At 41.9% G+C, this 21320-nt stretch overlaps 1 protein-coding gene across 1 annotated transcript in view; it reads right to left on the bottom strand.

Moving 5' to 3' along the window:
• The window catches only part of LOC143329091 (neurocan core protein-like), a 41113-nt gene extending 24912 nt beyond the window's left edge, over positions 1 to 16201 (bottom strand). Inside the window, exons 1-3 of the mRNA XM_076744799.1 lie at positions 15738 to 16201; positions 3946 to 4025; positions 245 to 448 (exon numbers count right to left, since the gene is read on the bottom strand). Coding sequence (XP_076600914.1) covers positions 245 to 448; positions 3946 to 4018 — 277 coding nt within the window. The 5' untranslated portion in view covers positions 4019 to 4025; positions 15738 to 16201. The remainder of the gene's footprint in view (positions 1 to 244; positions 449 to 3945; positions 4026 to 15737) is intronic.
• Positions 16202 to 21320: the final 5119 nt, after the last annotated feature.

The raw sequence follows: 21320 nt of genomic DNA, 5'->3' as shown, positions 1-21320 counted from the left end.
TTTTACAATGCGAGGCTTTCAGATTAATTCATTAAAAACTGAGAACTGCAGAGTCGGCTGACAATTGCCTGCTAATGACTTCTTTCACATGCATATGATCATCTGATGCAGTGTTAATACAAAAATGCTGATTAAGTGCACCTTTCAGTGTACTCTCTGAGTGAGTGTAGAAATGATGTCTGATTGAGGAGAAGAGTACAGTAGGTGTTAATCAACAAACCAGATCATCACGTCTTTGTTTTACCTTTAGCAGAAAGAACAATCTTCTCCAGAGGAGCGCCCTGTCCTCCTGCTGGTAGTCTGATATGAGTCCACAGGAGGTGGGGAGGCTGGCTGGAGGAGCTGGTCTGGAGGGTGAAGACACACGGGAGGATGGCTTTGCCTGCCAGCGTTTGTTGTACTGTAGGATGGGTGATCCTACGCATGTTCACTATGGAGGAGGCTGCACCTAGAGAGGATGAACGAGAGAACAGAGCGTAATTAGATTATGCAATTAAATAGGTTGGAGGGTATTCTGCTTACAAGGGAAGAAAACAAGGATTCAGCTGATAAATACTTGTTGGCAGGCGTGATGTTTGATTATTGGGTAAGTGATGTATATAGTATTCTACACTGAGCAGTGAAGGAGACAAACAGTAAGTGCAGGTTGTACTGTAGCTTCCATTGTCTGCTAACTAGACCTCAGGGATTCATGAGCAATTTCACACTCATTTGTCCACACGAAAATGAGGAACTTGTTTTATCATTCCAGCAAAAGGAAAACACTACAGGGATTGCATACCCACAGTTACATACTGTGCACAGGCATTAGAAGAAAAACGCACACAGGTGACCGCAGCGGCTCGCAGTCTCACTAAATTATTTAAATTTCTATATGTTCCCTGTTCACATACATGACTCCAGCTGTCATAGCAACTAATCAATTTAAAGTTATTTCATGCCAGAGACCCTTCAATGTAATGGCACCATCTCTGTCAGAGCTGGATTCATGCTTCTGCAGACGGATATCAGCAATTCACTCTGTCTGGTTGCCATGACATACAGGTTCAATGTAACCATGACAACAGGATCACCTGTACAGTAATTATCCACTAACCAACCAATGGCTGCCTCTTTGTGGCTTTATCCTCGATGCACCTTACTCACAACACACAAAGCAAGATAAAATTACACATTTTAGAAGATTGAAATTTTATTTTCCTTCAACAGAAAAGACTTTTTTCTACACATAGAAGTTAATTTTCTGAAAATGCAATTTATTTGCACACTGCATAGTGACAACTCAGCATACTCCAGATGTAGCTGAAAGGCTGAAATCTTCAGAAACAGCTAGTAAAAGGACCTTGAGCTACTCTTTCATTTTTATTTATTCTCTTTCTAGTTAGTCTTTTGAAGGACAATGATCAAAACAAACTACTATATACTCGTTAATAATCCACAGTGAGAAGCTGTTTCTGCTCTCTAAATCAAGAGCAACATGGACTGTTAAGGTGCGTGAGTCTCTGATAACACACCAGGCCGTGATTACAAAGCTTTAATAAGCTCAAAACAAATTTGCTCAGGGATTTTTGGATTTGTTTTCTTTTCTGGTCCTCGCATTCAAATGTTCACTGTTTGTCAAATGCAGCAGTTTGTAGAAAACTAAATGAGTATAACGGGAACCAGTGTAAAAAAAAAAGAAAGAAAGAAAAGAAATAAAAAGGCCTTATTTGGAATATTGCACATGGTGGAATTGAATCACCGAACGATACCTATTTCCATCTGCATTTAGATTGGACGGCTTTCACTAGCTGAACCCCCTGAGAGCATCTCTCTGTGCTGAAGCACGCCCCCGCTGCCTTCCCCCCAAATCAGATGTAATCACAGAATCACAAATACCAGGGAAAAGCATGAGAGCCAGAACAAGACAGAGAGCAGGGATGAGAGAGGGATGGAGGAGGAGAGTGAAGGAGAGGGGAAACCAGGGACGAAGATGGAGGAGAAGAGGGAGAATAAGAAACTGAGAGACTTTGGATGACAAGTGTACCCTGTAGCATGGTGGTGACAGATGGGACAAAAGAAAACAGCCTAAAAGGAGGAAGAGAGAGAGCTGGAAGTGACATGAAAGGACACTCTATCATTAACAGATGCCATCTTATTCCTGGCAGCCCTCCTCCAGAGTCCAATGAGCTGTTTGGACCACAGATAAACTGAAAGGAAGGTTTCAAGGCCGATATCAGTGTTTCTTTAACTGAATCTACAAATTGTGCTAATTTAGTTAAATGGACTTGTTCCTTTAATGTCAAACATAGTTTCTCTCTACATTTTCTCTGTTGTATTATTGTTGCCCACACACATACAGGCTAATAAGGGCATGCTAATAAATACTGCTGCAGCGACAAGTGATGTACTGGTATATATTTAAGATGCTGTGCATGGATATTAACTTCTGGAGCTTTTCAGTGCATCTCACAGTGCTTCTCAGAGGTTTGCTAAACTGTTAAGTTGTTGAAAAACGCAGGCAAAACCTGTATTTCTTGTCATGTGAGATAATTAATATTGTTTAACAGTTCAAACATCTAGAAACAACCCAGAGCCTGGTTGTGTTTGAGGTTTCTGCTGCTAAAGGGAGTTTTTCTTCTCTAGCGTCACCATGTGGTTGCTAACGGGGGAGTATATGGTCTAGATCTGCTCTATATGAAAAGTGTCATGAGATAGATATTTTTTGGGCAAATTCTATTAAAAATATTCATATATTTATGTTATTTCTATACCCAATGTCCTTTCTCAGGGTCATGTGGGGCCTGAGCATGCTTTATGTCAGAGGCTGAGCACACCATGCACAGGTTTACTGGTCACAATGATAACGCTCATATCACTTCAGTGGTTACATCTTTTAAAGTCCACATTTTAAAGGAACAGTTTGCCATTTTGAGAAATACCTTTTCTGCTTTCTAGCTGGGAGTTAGATGAGAGAAGCAATACAGCTCTCATGCCTGTGCTTTAGATAAGTAGCTGCAGACGGTTATCTTAGCACACAGACTGGAAACAGCTAGAGGGCTGCTGGAGGGCAACTTTGTGGTGATGAGCGTGGAAATTAATGACTCAAATGTGAAATAACTGAAAACATAAATGTTTTAACAGCTTTTACAACAAATTAAAACATAAGAATGTTGTCTAGTCTCATACTTGGGAGTAATAGCTGATTCCAAACAATTTTCTTTAGTACATTTCGTAGTCTGCAGCTCCTTTTGTTTACTTTTGGATCCTGAATTGTGCAACAAAAACAGACAAAAACATGATTAGATCTGGAGTAATAAGTTTCTGCTGTCAGAGCGTGTTTTAATTTTGGAAATGAGCAATGCAGTTTCTCCTTTTAATGAAAATCTGGGTTGACCAGCTACCACCATGCATGCCAATTGCAGGAAAAGTAATTAAGGAGAGGAACTTATCTTTTCTACAGGCAGTCAGCAGGCTGCACGTGGGACCTCAAACCTGCGATACTATCCACCAGAGACCTGCGGCTCTGAGACGTTTTGTCTTTTTGTTCCATAATTGTGAATTTCATGCATAGTTGTAATGGAACAGATGGTCGACTAAACTTTCATAAATGGGTTTGGAGGTGTTCCAGCTCAATCCCACTGAGCATGTCTGCAAACATCCTCAGCATGTCAGCTCTCACTTACAACACTCAAATTAGTACAGACTCGTCTTGTGTATTTATGTGGAAAAATTAATATGGGAACTGATTTTTTCCGCTGTATTCTGGTCCAGCTGCTCCATCTCTCCCTCACTCCCATCCTTCCTTCCTTCCTTCCTTTCTTCCTTTTATTGAACCCACTTGTGGGCTGACCTTGTTCATTATATTGACAGTTTTTTCTTTGGATTAGAAACTGCTGGTTAATTTCTGCAGCACTTGGAGATACAGCAGAACCAAAGAGTTGAGGTGGGAGACAGAGAACTTACCCAAGCCTAAATAGAGCAGCAGGATCAGAGAAAAGAGGATCTGTCGCCCAGCTGCACACAGAGTGAGCACCATCCTGGACCTGCAGAGAGAAAACAGAAAGGAGATCATTGAGGCACGACCGACAAGGAAAATAATATCAGTCGTAAGAAGAGGCAGAAATTCAACCTAAAACTTTATATACATGTATAAAAAATGGTTGTATATGCATAAATACATATTTACATGTTGTAGGTTTTACACACAACTCAATAAAGTTATTAGTGTCTTCATCTTCCCAAATGTTGGCATATTATCTTCATAAAGCATTTCTTCATCCATTGTCATACAACCCATATTCCAAAAACGTTTGGACGCAGAGTAAAACATAAATAAAACAAAATGTGATCATTTGCTAATCCTATATGTTTAATTTAAAACAGTACAACTCATCAGCTTCATTGCTTTTTGTAAATATATGCTTATTCTGACAGGAGCAACTAGAGACTGGGGAAGTTGTGGAATGCTCCAAAAACACCTGTTTGGATCATTCCACAGGTAAACAGGTTCTTTGGTACAGGTGATAGTGTCATGATCGGGTATGAAAGAGGCGTCCTGGAAAGGAGATTACTACATGGAAATCTGTATTATTTTTATTTAAGTCCAAACTAAAACCCATCAAAAAGTATTTATCCTATAATTCAATGTATACCACTCACTGTGAGGAGCTGTCTACCATGAAAGCAGCTTTCAGGTTGAGTTAACCGGCAACTGCGAAGCAGCCGCAGGTGTTAAAGCAGCAACACAAAAACGGACGTTGACCATCACAAGGCATTTAAATGGGCAAATTACTCAGACTTTATTTTGTTTTATATTATATATTGTTGCATTTACTTCCCTGCACTGTGGCCACACCTATAAAATAACACACCAAATGCCCTTAAATGGCCTTGATAAGTGAATCCTTGAAAAGCCAGTCTCAAGCAAATGAGGTTATTTAGTAGCATGGCCACAGAATCGCACACAGGGACAGACAATGGATCATATCTATTTTATTTATTGGCTTTATAATGTAATAACAAACAAACAATATTGCCTCAGTAAGGGCACTTTGAAGCCCAGACACAGTTCATTGGAGCTTGCATTGAATGCTTTCCATTTAACAGATGCCTTTGTCCACAGTGATTTATATTTTACAGCCAAAACCCAATCTACCACCTGAGCGACAGCTGCCTGCATAACTACAACAGCATTATCCAGTGCTGGTCTTATACTTGGTGAAAATCTTATTCAACCAAATGGTCTTGCTCCAAAAGTAAAAGACTGGATGAACCTATACTGCAGTGAAGACGTGATGCTGGTGCATTCCGACTGCACAACATAGAGGAAATCCTACCACACATCAGAAATGAGCTGCTGACTTTGCCAGAGGATTTGGCTTGAGGCCCGAAGCTTCTCAGCTCAATGGAGAGACGGCTGAAACAGAGCTTTATTGCCCCACACTGGTATGAAATGGAGATGAAGAGGAGAATATGGTGTGCGAAAAAAACACGGCTTTATTTTATAATGCTGATTTTAAGGTGAGTTAAGCAACACAAACTACTCTAAATTATTAATCTACTTGTGGGCCAAAAATGGTTCTTCATAGCTTGCTGACTCCAGGAGCGATTCCCAACAGAAGCTTGCAGGTGGACGATTTGAAGAGTTTGAAACAGTCAAGCAGAAATCAGTCTGACATGTTTTGGACTGTCTAGACATCAGTTACATAAAGTAAATAATGTAACCCGGAAAGCAAAAGACCTCTTTGCATACACCAAGGTAACAGCAACTCATGCCAACAGCATCCCTGATGCTCAGAAAGAAGATTATGCAACACCAGTTCAACCCTTTATAAATTACAGAAATAATGGTCTTTCTCTTCTCTGACCATGTGAAAGCTCACTAAAACCTTCAACCGTAAAAAAAAGTGGAGCGTGTCAGGTGAAGAAAAAAGTTCCTCTCAAATAGGAAAGCGATCTGTGACACTATACTGCCATTACAAAACAATTTGTTGAGTGATTTTTAATGATGGCCAACCAAATTGGTGTCTGGATTCTTGAAAAAGGGAACTCTGGTGAGGGTGAGACCCCGCTGCGGCACACACTTTGAGGCATCCCATCTCTAAAGGTGGGTTAGGACCTCGTGATGGGCTGTGACAGATTGGGGTCGAGCCGTTGGACTCTTTGCACGTTGAAGGCATCAGTTGAGCTAGCTGGGTGGGTGAAAAGAGATTTCTTAAGGCTTGGAGAGGGTCATGACACCAAGGAGTTTGCCCAGTCTTGTAAGCGGAGAGCATTAGAGTGTTGTATTGGAGGGCCTGGGACTGGCAGGGGCCCAACAGCAGCTATCCACAGCAACAGAATACAGAGTGTGGCCTGTGGACATCTCTATGGCTGCTATACAACATACAACACTGTGTGCCTATAGACAGCAGCCTTTCAAAGTTTTACCAGACGGGATTTACAACATACAGTGCACTGGCCATCCAGTCACACCAGTTGCATACTAACCAGTCCCACCTTTTGTTAAGGACGAGACATCAGATGTCGTGAACGCCTCCCTCTAAATCGCCCCTCTTCACTTTCACAGGCACAGTTGTGTCTTGAGGAGAAAAGAGCCAGAAGTCTCTAAAATGCTTCAGTGGACTTCAATGCGGATGTCCATCCGACACATTTTCACGATGTTGTCTGAATAGGACACATTCTTAGGTCATTGTAAGAGCCAGCGAGCGGAGTGACAGAGATCCAAAGAGCGCTAACAGACGAGGCTGGCAGACCTACGTTACGGCTCAGCACTAAGCTGTCAATCTGTTGAGGCAGGAGACCAACTGGCCTCATGATCATCATGACGCAGGCAAGACGGGGCCCTCAACTCAAATCTCCTTCAGTTCTGCAGTTGGTGGGAAAATTGCTTGAAGAAAAAAACATGTAGTGTGAACACATCATGTCTGCTGCTGTTGTGGTTATAACATAAATCGCGTTTGTGTGCAGTGTGACAGTGTTATGCTTACAATGCCATCATCATGCTACACTGAAGTGTGTGTGTGTGTGTGTGTGTGTGTGTGTGTGTGTGTTCACAGATGACTGCAAAGGTTTACTTAATCAGGCCAGGTTGGGTCCCAAGTTGTTCATGTCTCTCTCTCTCTCTCTCTCTCTCACACACACACACACACACACACACACACACACACACACACACGGCTACTATGAAGCCCCACATCAAACCCCAGGCATGCATAGGTCACTGAAGGTGCTCTGCTTTCACGAACACAACACAAACACACACACACACACACACACACACTGGCAGCTGGCATCTCTGTTGGACAACAAATAAACTTCATGTATTTTAGCTCGTGAACTGACCCACATTATGATATCAGTGGCAGAGATTTCAGACCAAAGCAGACAAAAGCAGGTGAAGCACTTTTAAGCACTTTTAACAGGACACTCTCGATCCTACAATGCTGAAACAGTTGCTGGCACATTTTATCGGCTAACTTCATAGCTAGCTCGCTAATTAGCGCTCCATGAGGGTGAATCTCTTCCTGACATTTTAATGTTTCCAGCTGACTGAAGAGATCTGGGATTACAAATCAAAAGCAAATTTATGTTATTCATCATAAACCTCATTGCATACCTACTCAAAGGCCGGATTTATCAGAACGAGCAACACAGAGGTTAAATTTAGGTTTTGTTGTTTGTATTTTCTCACAATACAGCTCACTTAGACAAGAGAAAATTATTTGAAGAGGAGGATGAACCAATGAGTTTGGAAATATAGTGCCACCTCCATTTATTGCTGGATTTAATCTAGCTATACAGAGACGCTAAACTCTGACAAAGTAGCTAGCATTTTGGTTCACACATTAGCAGAGGTGTATCAGTCCTGAATGTAGCTGTTGTAACATAGCATATAACCCTACAAATTAATGCAGTTGCTAATAATATAGTATTGGACATTAGAGGTAACGCTCAAGGCAACGTATTTACTGTAGCTGACTGGAGTAGGTAAGCTAGTTAGCTGAGCATGCTAACATTTGTAGCCTATGTTAGAGTAGATAAAGGCACTGTTCAGTCCATTCCTCTCAGTTTCCTCTTGTGTCTGTTGTTTTGGAGAGGCTGAAACTCTTGAGATCTTGTTTATATGCAATATTTTTTATCTTTTTAATAAAAGAAGAAGTTTTTTCTCTGTGCTTGGCATTTGACAGAATATTGTTCTCCACACGACAAGAAAGAGCTCAAGCTCTTTTTTGCCCCTCAGGGAAATGAATTTCTGACTGAGTTTCTATTTCAGCCCATTTTTGCAGGGAAGTTCCAAAACCTTTCTTGGGCAACAGCATGATGACAAGAAAAAGCGGCAGAATTATAATCTAAAAATATAACATATCTTGAGAGGAGAGGCTGAGAACTTCAAATCAATCTGAACTATGAGACTTCAGGACAGACACAGAGCCAGTTTTACAGTAAAAAGTCAAGCTGTCAGTCTTGTTTCTGCCTGCTGGGACCTGACAGGAGAAGGTGATTCCCTTCCTTTCCTTTCTTTAATCATGTCTCACAAAACTATTACCTCCGGAGAGCCGGCGGAGTGAACAGCAGAATAAAAGCTCCAGATGAGTGACAGACAAAGTGGTGAGCTGGGAGAGGGAGAACATGAAGGAAGAGGAATGAAAGGAAGGTCATTTTATCACCGTTGTGACAATACTACGGTGGCATGATGAAAGCTCGTCACGAAAACTGCGTCGGAAGCTTAATAATTCTTCTTAATTTGCTGTTTGCTAGAAAAATAGCTGCAGCCACTCTGAGTAGATTTGTGGCTGAAATTTGAACTCCCGTGTGCTTACACAGAAGCAATTTTCATTAACGAATTGTAAAGACAGAAGAAAACAAAGTGATAGTATGTTGCAGCGATGATTTGGTGCCATAAAAGACACATTAAACCAGAGTGCATGTACATTAATTGCTCAACAAATTGAAAACAGGATGCTCAAGAAGGAAAGCGAGCTGAGCTGAATCAGGTAGCCTCTTCACTTCCTGCTTCCTTCATGCATCATGCACACTCTCTCACACACAAACACACAAACACCCTTTGTGTTCGGTGTGTCTGTGCGGTGACTAATCACACTCAAAGCAACTAATGACTCATGCAGCTCTGGCCTCGGCTTCAGATGGAGAGAGGATTCTGGAAAGCTGCTGGTCTGTCCGATTCAAGATTACATACTCCTTCCTCTCACACTGACACCATTGATCTGACTGGGCACGGGGACAGAGGTTATTTAAACCGGCTCGATAGCACGCTCAGGAGAAGCCAAGCTAAGATTTGGCTAGATGTGTGTGCAGTAAAACGCAGAGAGGAGGCTATTTAGATCACTCAGAAGGATCCTTGACGGACAAGTCAGGTAAATAAGAAACAGGAGAGACTTGTTTTTGCAGTAGTTGTACGTTGGAGAGAGGCAGCTACAACTTGTCTGTTGCTTTTGTTACTTATTCTGTATAGTATAGTTTCTCTATACCCAAGTGGAAATTTACCGATGTGATGTTTAATGCATGCATAACCAATTTGTGCATACCTGTGAGAGACTGACAGCTCTCCTAACGTCCATCTGTTTCTGACATTCCTATGGAGCTATGAAGCTGCTGTGGAGCTGCACTCAGCAGACCTGCAGCAGATGATCACAGATATGCTCATTTTGTCTCTCCACCTCATGCTCAGCCTCTTTCTGGCACCACCGTGTGTGTGTGAGTGTTTTTAATGTGTGTGTGCACGCGCAAAAGGTGTGCGTTTGACTGTATGATTCGGTATACGTTTCACCAACTCTGTGTTGGACAAAAGATCTGTTTAAATGAATTTGTGGAACATATGAGAGCGTGTGCACAGGAAAGTGTGAGAATAGACTATTGTAAGAGCTTTTAGAGGAAGCAGAAAGCAGAGCCCCAGACAGTGGCCTCTGTGGAATCAATCAGTGTTCATTTCTGTAATGCATCAGAAAAGGATCAAATCACACCGACATCAATTGATTTGTTACTACTGAACCTTTTAGTGGAAGAGGGAAAGTGTGCTTATTTGACTTAAAGAAGGATTTCAGAGAAAAACCAAGCTGATATGTGGATAAAGTTTTTATATAGTCAGTGAATTTGTATGAATTTGTCCTTGGACTTATTTGATCCCAAAGAAGTGGACAGTGGACAGTTTCTGCCATGAAAAAAACAAAAAAACATGAAACTACTAAATTATTAAATACTACAATTTTGACTTACTTACTGTACTATTTCATACTGTCCCAAAATATGGACTTTATTACGATATAATTATTTCTTAAAACACCACATTTTTGACACACTATTTCATAATTTTGACTTGATACTGTCAAAAATCCCTTTTAAACATACACTAATGGAAATTGTGGCCACTTGGGGGCATAACTATGTTTATTATCACTTTATAAGTTGATATGATAGAGACACACAGACACAGAGCAACATTAGTACTGAACTGTCATGTTTCTGGCCACCTGACAAATTCTCTGATACTCACTTTGCTTTTAGCTCTGTTTTTGGTCCCCACCAAGTCCTGAGGGAAACATCTGGCTCTCTAGCTGCTAAATGCTCCACTATGTCCACCAGCTGATACCTAACTTTACCTTTTTGACATTTGGTGATGGAAAGGTAGTGTGCACAGTGAATTTTAAGACCTTTTTCCTAGTAAAGAACACGGCCTGCTGCCTGCTAAATAGCAGGAAGATGCTGAAATGCTCCACTGAAGGAAACTGCAAAGCGGGGTGACATTTCGGGGGTGTTGATTGATAAAGGAATATTGAATTGAATTGAAAATGGGCAAAGAGCTGGAGCATTGTTGGAGCTTAGGTTGGATGAATAAAGCCTGGTTGCTGAAATCTAGCAACTAGCTGTCACTCAAAACAGCCATGCCCATAATAATGTGTAACTTTAGCCCTTATTAGAATCTAAATATGCCCCCCTGTTATCATGAACGGGGAAAATAGCTATAGAGAGCAAAACCGTTTTTTTGTACCAGGCTGTTAACATGTTTATTTCTGCTGTGAAGTTGGGCATTTTCATATGGGGGTCTATGGGTACTGGAGCCAGCCTCAAGTGGCCACTCGACAAACTGCAGTTTTTGGCACTTCCATGCTGACTTCACTTTTAAGCCCCGGAGGTTGCTGTGGCTTGGCTCCATTTTCCTAGCCTATTAGATGAGCTTGACCTCTGCCTCCGCTAAAACCTTTCCTCAGAGCGGATGTTTCAAATGCACCTTCATTCGCTTAGCATTAAATCATATCTTTCAAAACAAAAACTACATGTGTTCATTCACCTATATTGCTTAATGCTACGCTAATTACAACCTACCTTTGGCTGACATGGTGCAGCATAATATTCTCAGCATGATGAAACTATTCATGAAGTCAGTCTAACATTTGATCTTGTGGTCAGAATAGTTGACTAATGTATGGAAATTGCCACCATAGAAACAATGTTTGAATAACCATGGAAATGAGCCGCAACTTAACACGTGCATGGGTCATACAGTAGGTGCCCTCCGGTACATAAACAGCTTGCAGTACACCTCTGACGAGCGACCTTCTCACATACTATGTCATCATTTGGTCTATTGTTATTATAAAAACAAATTATCAGAGCAGCTTTAATGGATCTGTTCCACTGAAAGTAAGATGTTCAAATGTATTGTGGCTAGAATACTTGTTTAAGTAAATAGCAATAATGAAGGGGATAATGATTTTAAGGTCAGAGGTCAAATTTATGTAGCTAGGAACCATCTGAGCATCCACCGCACCAGCTGTGTCTAAAAGACACCGGAGGTCAAAGGTGAAGTTTCTGAGGTTCGCTCTTGGTAACAAAGTCAATAAAGGATCAGGTGCATGAGGCGCAGCTATGATTTTGAGTGTATCTGTCTATTGCTACACACACACACACACACACACACACACATACACACACACACACACACACACACACACACTGAATTGTGAGAGCTATGTTACACAGGCCACCACAGTACCAGATTTCCTTCCACAGGGAGAGGTGGCGTGAAAAACGAATGAAGTGGAATAATAGACACAAACACAGACACGCTGGTGGGACTTCATCCAAGAATTCCTCATCTTTAACGACGTGCTGAGTCTGTGGAATATCAACGAGGTGAGGAAAGAAAAAAAGGGAGCTCTGTCCTTCAAGTGTTTATGACCAATGCCAATTCTGCGGAGGCAGAATCTCCTCCGTCACATCAGCTGTTAGCAATAACAAGAAAGAAGTGCTGATTGTACATACGTCAAACAGTGTGACAAAAACGTCTCAAAAAGTAACACAACTACAGCAGTCTTTTAGAAAGACAGCAATCATTCTGGTCTTCCACGTTGCAAAGGCTGATGAAACTTTGGTGCTGCCTGAAAGAGCATCTTCTCAGCCAACTGTAAAGCCAAACATTTGTCTTCCACCAGTCACTACCTTAGAGGAGAGCCCCTGGCCAAAGACAAAGAGAGGGACCTTTCTCTTTGTGTGGGTGAGCTGTTCAGCTGTGGTCTCATCTACGCTTGTAATGATTGGCCTGGTGGGCTGCTTTAGTCCCTCCCAGGCTAAACACTGAAGTTGATTGATGGATTGGTTTGTCCAATCCCTTTCGGGTTTTGGTAGCTGGGGACTCATTCAGCGAGAGGGTTTCAATATTCCAGGGAGACACAGTTCGACATTGCCTTCCCATCCAGCAGCTCAAAACACAACTGTTCACTGCTCTTTTTCTATTTGACAAATGTTTGTGGTCGGATTATTGGGCTCTGAGATTTGGGAGCTGTCCAGTGCTGAAAACGTGGGCAATTTTAGCTCCAGTGACTGCGAAGTCTTTGTTAGTCTAAAAGCCTATTCCCCTTCTGGCTGTAAACGGTCCACAAAGTTCAAAGAGATCATAAAATTCCCACTTAAGTTCTCAGTCTTGTTCACAGTTGGATCTGCTGTTCATGAATACTGTCAGGACAAAAAAAAAGAAAAGACTGCAACACAGAAGTCTTATACATTTGCTGCATTGTACAAACATACCCATCACGTGCTGGTCCAAACACAGTCAATTCTTTTTCAGGGCAGCATAACCATAAAGCAGCAACCATGTGGATGACTCAGAGATGAAGCTTATTTTGGTCGTCCGCTGTAAGCCACTGCTCGTAGAGATTTGCATTTATATAGCGCTATTCTGTTAGCTATTAGCACCGTATTAGCGGGGAATAGACCCCATAATCACCTAAGTGACATATTAGAGTGGGCACTTTCATACCATTGAGAATAATATCAAACCCCGACTGAGAATTACCTTTGGCTTCCACTGAAAATACACCATCAGCAAGCTTTTTAAAACATATTCATAACAGAAGACTAGAGAAAAAACTGCTCACTCACGACCAGCAGGGCAAAATTATCTCCTTAATTTCACTTCATTCTGAAAAATCACAGTACTACAACACTTTAAGGCTGAAACTATCAACTATCTTCATCATCTGCAGATTATTTTTCTTTGTTTTAGTCATAAAATGGTGAATATTCCCAGTCTTAAAAAAAAAACAATATGACGTCTTAAAGCCATTTGCTTTGCTCCATCAACAGTCCAAAACACAAAGCTATTAAATTTACAATTATATACAACAGAAAATCAGTGAATCAACACATTTGTGAAGCTGCCAGCAAATGTTTGCCATTTTTACTTGAAAAAGAACTCAAATGATTAATATCAAAAGAGTTGCTGATTAATTTTCTGGCTAATTATTTCAGCTCTAATTCTCAGCTTTGACAAATCTGCACATCATTTCCCTCATTTAACTGGCTTGGTCTGATGCATGAAATGCTCTAAAATTGTGAAAAACGTCATCAAATTGCTTGATTTATCCAATGAAACCTAAAGATAAACATTTTACTGCAAATAAGACAAAAAGGCTTCAAATCCTCACAATTACGAAGAGAAACAAGGGAATGTTGGTCTTTTTCCATCGATCGACTAATGGATAAATCGACTCGTCGTCTCACCCCTACAGTATGTCAACTATCTAAAAGCATCTAACATAACTCCTTTTCCATCTTTCACTGATGCAAAGTGACTCTTCGACCTGCAGATAGCTCAGAGCCAGACATGATAAACAATACTGAGGCTGATTGAGTGCCAAGTGTGCAGCGACAGACAGCGAGGCAGCTGAACTGAGCTTCTACGCTATTTTAGAATTAGACCTTTTTCTTCCACACAACACTGCTCTCTGATCCCTCTGCTCAAATGAGTGCAGTCATCTACATGCACACAAACACACACACCGACTACTGTATGCATACCGGGGCTCATGGGTGCCCACACGCCCTTTTCAAACACACACTTACACACATCCGGACAGAATGAAAAATGCATGCTGTAAACTTTCAGCTGGGTCTCTCAGCCTCAGTCCTCACTATTCTCCCCGCTCTTCATCCCATCAGGCACTACTTCTCCCCTTCTCTGTTATCTCTCACACACATACATTTCTTCCACTCTGGCTCGTCTGTAGTGTGACGTTGCCTAGTTAACCTCTTCAAGCTTTATGGCACTGACACGCAGCTGGTGGTGGGCGCACTAACAAGGCCAAAGAAGAAAAGACTTGGACTCCTCCAGACTGGGGCGGTGAATAGAAACAAAATGGGCTTTACTGGGCTGCAGGGGCTCTCATATTCTCTGACAATACAGCTCATTTGTCAAGGTGACCCCAAGTGTTCTCCTCCTTCACTGTGATTTGTACATGCCAGTGTTTGTTTACAGAGCAGGCGGCTCATCATTATGAGACGTTCAAAGATCCATTCACCTGCTTGGCACCAGGCAATCACTCATTTTACCATCATTTGGTGGCTTTTTGTGTCATTTTTCCCTTTAGCAAAATTTGTTTACATGGCACAGAATGATGCACTTTAATGTAAAGATAAAACAGTGTGTAAAGCAGCCACTGATGGCTGATGATCCAGTCTCTGTACATAACAGTATATTTGATGCCACGGCCAGGTGACAGCTCTGGAGGTGGACCAATATAAGATCTGGTTTTGGCAGTGATTCAACACATGTTGTTTGTTCACCAAAGGACTCTGATTTACATAATAGGTTTCACAAACACCTGTTCAAGTGTTCAGATCTGCTTCCACAATTGCATTAGTCAACAGAAGGCTCCCCTTTGATTTCCTTTAATTGTCTCACCTGTGAAGGAAGATTTTGTAAAACAAAGTCCTCCTGAAGACAAGATCTCCTGAGTGGAAACCATGTTAAGGACACACTAACAAGGTTACTTGGTGAGTTGATGATTTATGCATGCCCCTACATGGGTCGTAAATATAGACCAATATTAAAAGCTTTGACCTGTAAATAATTAAAGATATCCCAAACGGCAGCGATTTGTGCGCGTCTGAAAAGCTGCGACTGTGATCGTGCCAGAGGAAAGGCATTGATTGGTCCGCAGGAAATAGGCTACTTCCACTTATTGGATATGCTTAGAACGAGATATTGCATGAATGGGCAATGTGAAAAGAAGTCTACAATTTGCACAACATTTGCGAGCTCTGCTTTGGCTCCGGCGCAACCGAAAGTGCGTTTTTGTATCATAACCAAGAAATTAAAACACTTTAAATGCTCTTCCAGCAGCTGAGCGGTCTGAGGCGCCTCCGGTGACTTGAGATAGCCTATCACACACTGACCAAAGCATTCATTTCATGCAGCATGCATGCGAAGCACATCGTTTCCGCGCTTTCGCTCTTACCTTCTCTGATAAAAAGAGACGCGTCTCAATGGTGCAATCCTCAGGAATGTGAGCGAAAGCTTTGCGCCTCAGTGCAGGTGCTCTCCAAAGCTCCCAGAGGGAGCAGAGACGACAAGCGACGAAACAAGGGTGAAACAGCACTTTGCAGAGGCGGATACAGGCTGAGAGTGTGTGCACAAGCGCCCCGCGTCTTGGACTTTCCGCTCCTTCTTCTGCGTTACCCTCTCCTCACTGAGCAGCAGTCGATGCGCCGTTCACCCTCACGCACCGATATCTGCCAGATCGGGATGGATGCGCGCACACACACACACACACACGCACACACATACACACACACAGGCACGCACACACCGCAAGGTGCTCCCACCGTCCCCCTCCTCGCCAGAAGCTACGCTGAGGGAGAGAAGCAAGATCAGTTTGAACAAAGAGGCAAGCGGTGACAGGCAGACGGCTCCAGCGCCCCCATTCAAAGAGGGTGGTGGTGTGGGTAGGAGGGGGAGGGTGGGGGTGCGGGGGTACTTTATATGACCATAATCCGATCCCTACATAATTCTCAAGGGTTGATCCAGTGTCTGTGAATTAAATTAAAATTTACCCATGAGCTTACAATGTCAGTCTGACCATCAGCTCAACCCCCTTACATCTTCTGTCACATCCTCTATTCCTACACCTTCAGTCAATCAGCTCAACTTGTTATCACGTATAACCCTCAGGCCCTCTCTTCTAATGGGACAAAAATAAAGATCATACTGTATGCACAGGAATAGTGCGCGCAGGAACAGCATTCGACTGCTGCTGAGCAGCAGAATTAATTGCAACAACTGCTGAGTGAAAACACAGCTGCCTCAGATGCATCTCACAACCTGGCAACAGCCAGCAGCTCATCACTGCAGCAGGGGTCAATACAAAGCAAACAGCATCAGTCTTCATTAGCATAAAGAAAGAAAGTGGAAAAGAGCATGTTTGTTGCTGATGGAAGCTCTGACCAAGGCCCTCTGACCACAGGTTCAGCTCCCGCACTGATGGATGATAACGTGAGTGGATGAGGAGCAGACTCTTTGTTATTCATCTTACTGTAGGTGTGCAGTCTGTTCCTCAGTGCTCAAGATGGTTTTGAATTATGCATCGTCCCTTGTGTAATGGAGGCAGGAGTTGGTTTTGGAATGTTAATAGAGCCACTAATCATGGTAATCACAATGACTCTCAATTAAAATCTTTATTTAAGGATAGCAGTTCATTTCACTCCTTCAAATAGCATGTTTATGTGGAGAATTGAGGCCTTTTAGAGAGGTGGAGTTTGAGAGAATAAAGGTGAAATGTTATGTTCAGACTTTTAATTTGCCTGTAAAGATATAAGGCCTTAAATAATAAGAACTAACAGAGCACTTCTCTTAAGTGATGAAGCGTTGGTTTTGAGCTTTTTGCAACATGCGTTTTAACCTCACCTGTGGGTTCGTCATTAGAAACTCCTGCTGAACAGCCAAACTCTGCTCAAACCTGTGCGGCTTTATTTCAAATTCCAGTGGAGATCTCAAAGTTTCCAAATGTACCAGGCTGAATATGGAGAACAGAATAAATATGGGGGTGTTTTCACGTGTTCAGGTGAGCAGTCCCCTGAGGCCTTTGCAGTAAAACTTTGGAACAGTGGTTTTGCATCTCCTTCCACTCCTCCTCCTCCTCCTCCTTCTCCTGTGTTCTGAGGAAACCAGAGATGCAATGAGAGGCAGATGAATCCCCCTCTGGCCTGTTTGTCTCTGGTTTCCCCTTCACTCTTGTGGCACAGATGAGGGTGTCGTCAACTAACATGCCTGTAAATGTGTCTGTGTGTAAAACAAACACACTGAGAGGATCAGGAGCATCAGCGGTAGGCCTCAACTGCTGCTAGCATTTCTGATCCAAATTTCTGTGTCTTTGGGAGAGCCAGTGACTGCAATTTGCATGTATTTTCTCTTGTTACAAAACACGCTATTGTGTTGAGGATGCCAACAAAACCAAAGCCAAGAACTGACGTTTGCAACGGGATTAGATGCGAACCCGAATGCAACTATGTTCACACACTAAATACGATTAAATATGACTGAAATATGTTCTCTGAGACCTCAGACAGCTTTGTTTCATTTGAATTTCTGCATTTGAAATGGAGATTTTTGCAAGAACGCCTTTGTTTTGTTTTTGGTTTTTTGTATTTTGTGCAACAAAGAATAACACATAAACACCAGGAGAGCATGATGAGGTATTTAGATGGTTGAATGAACTAACATTTGCAGCGTCTGGTCGAGCCACTCTCGCACCCACTCTCTTGTTGATTTGTGTGCTGACAAAAAGAAAACAATCTCTCGTGTTAAGCCAAGGTGCTTTCACCTCATATTTGTGCAGAAATAGAGAATCAGACAATGAATCTCTGGAATATTCATGTCAGAAGACCACAAACTGTAAGTCTACACTGTTCAATAACAGTAATGGACTGGATCAATGCTTGTTATTGGAAACACCCAAACCTCTGTGGACTGGAAACAGATCAGTGCCACTGTGGACGGACAATCTGTCCTCAGCTCCAATTCCAGAGCATCGATTCCCAGTTAAATTATAACAAGTCTTTCCCTGTACAGTCGACCTTGTTTATCGTCCCTCCTCCAGTCAGCTCCGAATTCCTCACTATTAAAGCTCCAAGTACAGAAACACGCGACAGTACAAAGATGTAGCATATTTATGCAGGTGTCTTCACTTTGTCGAGTTTGTAAATGGCTGCATTATATTTAAAGCCAGTTTATGAGTGAGCTTCAAAGGTCTCAAAACTTCAGGAAACCCCATCGTCACACATTTTATGAAGGTTTTATCCCTTATGGTCCAATTTTGCTCTTATTTCCCCTTAAACCAATTAGTATTTTTATATTAACTGGATGAAAAGTGGATGAAATCTCCCTCATAGTGATGAACCTGCAGGTTCTGCTGTTCACCTCAGCTTTACGGAGCTTTTTAGCATCTTGCAGCTCATTGTTTTCATTTTACATCCCACAACTTTTACAGTTTGGGTTCAGTGTCACAGCTGACATCAGCATCATCTCCAGGTAAAGTCACTGCAACGGCAGACAAAGTTAGCAACTAGCTGGAAAACTAGCTAGTAGAGCATCTAGCAGTAAAGAAATGGAGATCCCTTCGTCGATAGAGACCAAAACAGAGCAAAAACAACAGTAAAAATTGGACTTATATTGACTCCAAATGAATGCTAATGTTGTTCCATGTCGGCTGGATGTGTAAATTTTGCTAACTTGTCCACCACAACAACTTTATGATGTGCTAATATGCCAGTGCCGTGTTTACAGCTTGCTGCTAAAAATCAATTAATGTAACTTTAAGTAGCTTTGAGGTCAGAAAAATCTTATTTCACACTGTCTGGCAGTATCATACATACTGGATTCTGTATCAATTTGTTCCAGTTCTTCATTGAAGCTGCGTGGTGTTTGAGTGAAATATTTAAAGCTGCACCAGAGCAGATGCTATGTTGGCATAATATTATACATTTTAAATACCGAACATGAAAGTGGATATCTGAGCATGTTTATGCTCGAAATGTAGGAGATTAAACAGTGAACAGTTTTATATGAATACACACTCCACATGCACTGCACATAGTCACCAATTCATGCATACACACACACACACACACACACACACACACACGTGCAAGGAGACTTGGCTCAGTCTTAATGTGAGCTGTGACTTTTAGAAATGTCAGGCGCCTCGCCAAACAGACAAACAATGTCAATCACTCTCCAGCCAGGGAGCAGCCATCCAGGCACAATGGAGAACACACAACACACATGGGAGGCTGGATGAGGATGATGACACAAAAATGACTTCTGGAAAGCTATTATAGCATCTTAACGGGAGCAAAATAACACTGCCAAGTAATGCACGCAGCCCTTGGTGGGAAACAGAGAGCGTAATGAGGCTTTCAGTAGCATCGTGATTTCTCCATGCTGGTACATGTGTGGTGTGTTTAGGCTCCTGTGTTTGCTTATTATTTGCTGGGGAGACTGATTCTTCTTGGGTCTGTTTTTATGGTGGTGTTGTTAATGCGAAGAGATCAAACAGAGCAGTGACCAAGACACATAAAAAGATAAAAAGGGGGGAAACAGGATATCTCCCAGTAGAGAGAAGTCTAAACTAAACTGGATTTTATAAACTCCAGTGCACACAAAGCAGTTGCTCAGACTGGGTTCAGCCACCATGCTGTTTTTAAGTGTTTCTGAGCCAAGAGGCCCCATCTGGGCGGCAGCACAGCAGTCATGGAGGAAGTCAGGGAGACATGGTGGGCACTGATGATAACCACATGGAATCCCTCCACACTGCTTAACCACAGGTTTCAGGTTCCCAGATCCATGAGTCCACGTACATTGTCATTACAGGCATAATTTCTTGTTTGTTTTTTCTCCGTTAAAGTAGAAATTTTCCTTTTATGCTTTGAACTTTGCTCTGTGTTACTGGAAAGGACAAAGTTTGTTATTTCAATGAGTGAGTGGAACGTTGACTGTGAAACTTTACTGTGAGAGTTCATTACCGTAGTTAAGCACTTTGACAAGAAAAAGGTGATTCAAGGTCAACTTAAAGTTTAGAGTAAGTTCAAACAGGAAGGCTAGCGTCATGCTTACCTTATTTATTGCCATGTTAGCCGTGTGGCTGTATGGATGCAATGATGCAGTCAGTTGGTGAAAAATTTTTCAACAATTACTGAAAATTAGTGCAGACGTTCATGGTGCCCAGAGGAAAAATGACATTGACTTTTCCTCTTGCGCCACCAGTAGGTCAAAGTATTCACTTAAATATCTCATCATGTACCAGAAGGATTGGCACAAAGTCTTGCAGACATTAATGATTTTTGAGTGAAACACCTTGACATGAAGGATGGATTTGCCATTCGTCTGGTCAAAATTTTCACTTGTGCAACGCTTTGGTTTATGAGCAAATGCCTGCAAAATGGATGAACATTCCCATCAATCTCAGCTGTTTGTGTTCAGTGCTACTTAGCAAATGTTAGCTTGCTAACACACTAAACTAATATGGTTAACATGTATATCTGCTTGAGACAGAGCAGCTAGCACAGTCGAATCTTTTTCCTTTTCGGCTTCACTTAACTTCACACCTTTCACTTGATTCAATCACACCTCTCTGAGTCAATCATCTGTGATCCACCTCCAGTTCCATCAGAACCAGCTGTCCAATGATTTCTTTCAGCGAACACATAAGAATCCAGCTCCAGATCACATCCACCCAGATCTTCAGCTCAGCGTTCTTCACCACCGTCAGTGTCTTGACTCCATCAGGGGGATATTCCTGCACAGCTTATAGCATGAAAATACACATAAAACAATGGTGTCACAATGGGGCTCCTCGCTTAAAGTTTAACTCTCTTTTTGTTTTGCACACTACACCACCTAAGTTCATTTCTTAACGAGAAGGGAACTCAGAGAGCAAGCTTGCAAATCTGCAAACTTCACGGTCCATATTATTGCTTGTTCTTGTGAAGTGTAAACACTTTTCCTTTAAAACATTAATGCAGATGATTCACATTTGGATGTGAGT

Source organism: Chaetodon auriga, chromosome 12 (assembly GCF_051107435.1).
Source record: "Chaetodon auriga isolate fChaAug3 chromosome 12, fChaAug3.hap1, whole genome shotgun sequence".
NCBI classification, from domain to species: domain Eukaryota; kingdom Metazoa; phylum Chordata; class Actinopteri; order Chaetodontiformes; family Chaetodontidae; genus Chaetodon; species Chaetodon auriga.
The sequence above is the reverse complement of the archived record's forward strand: the minus strand, read 5'-3'. Positions and strand labels throughout refer to the sequence as shown.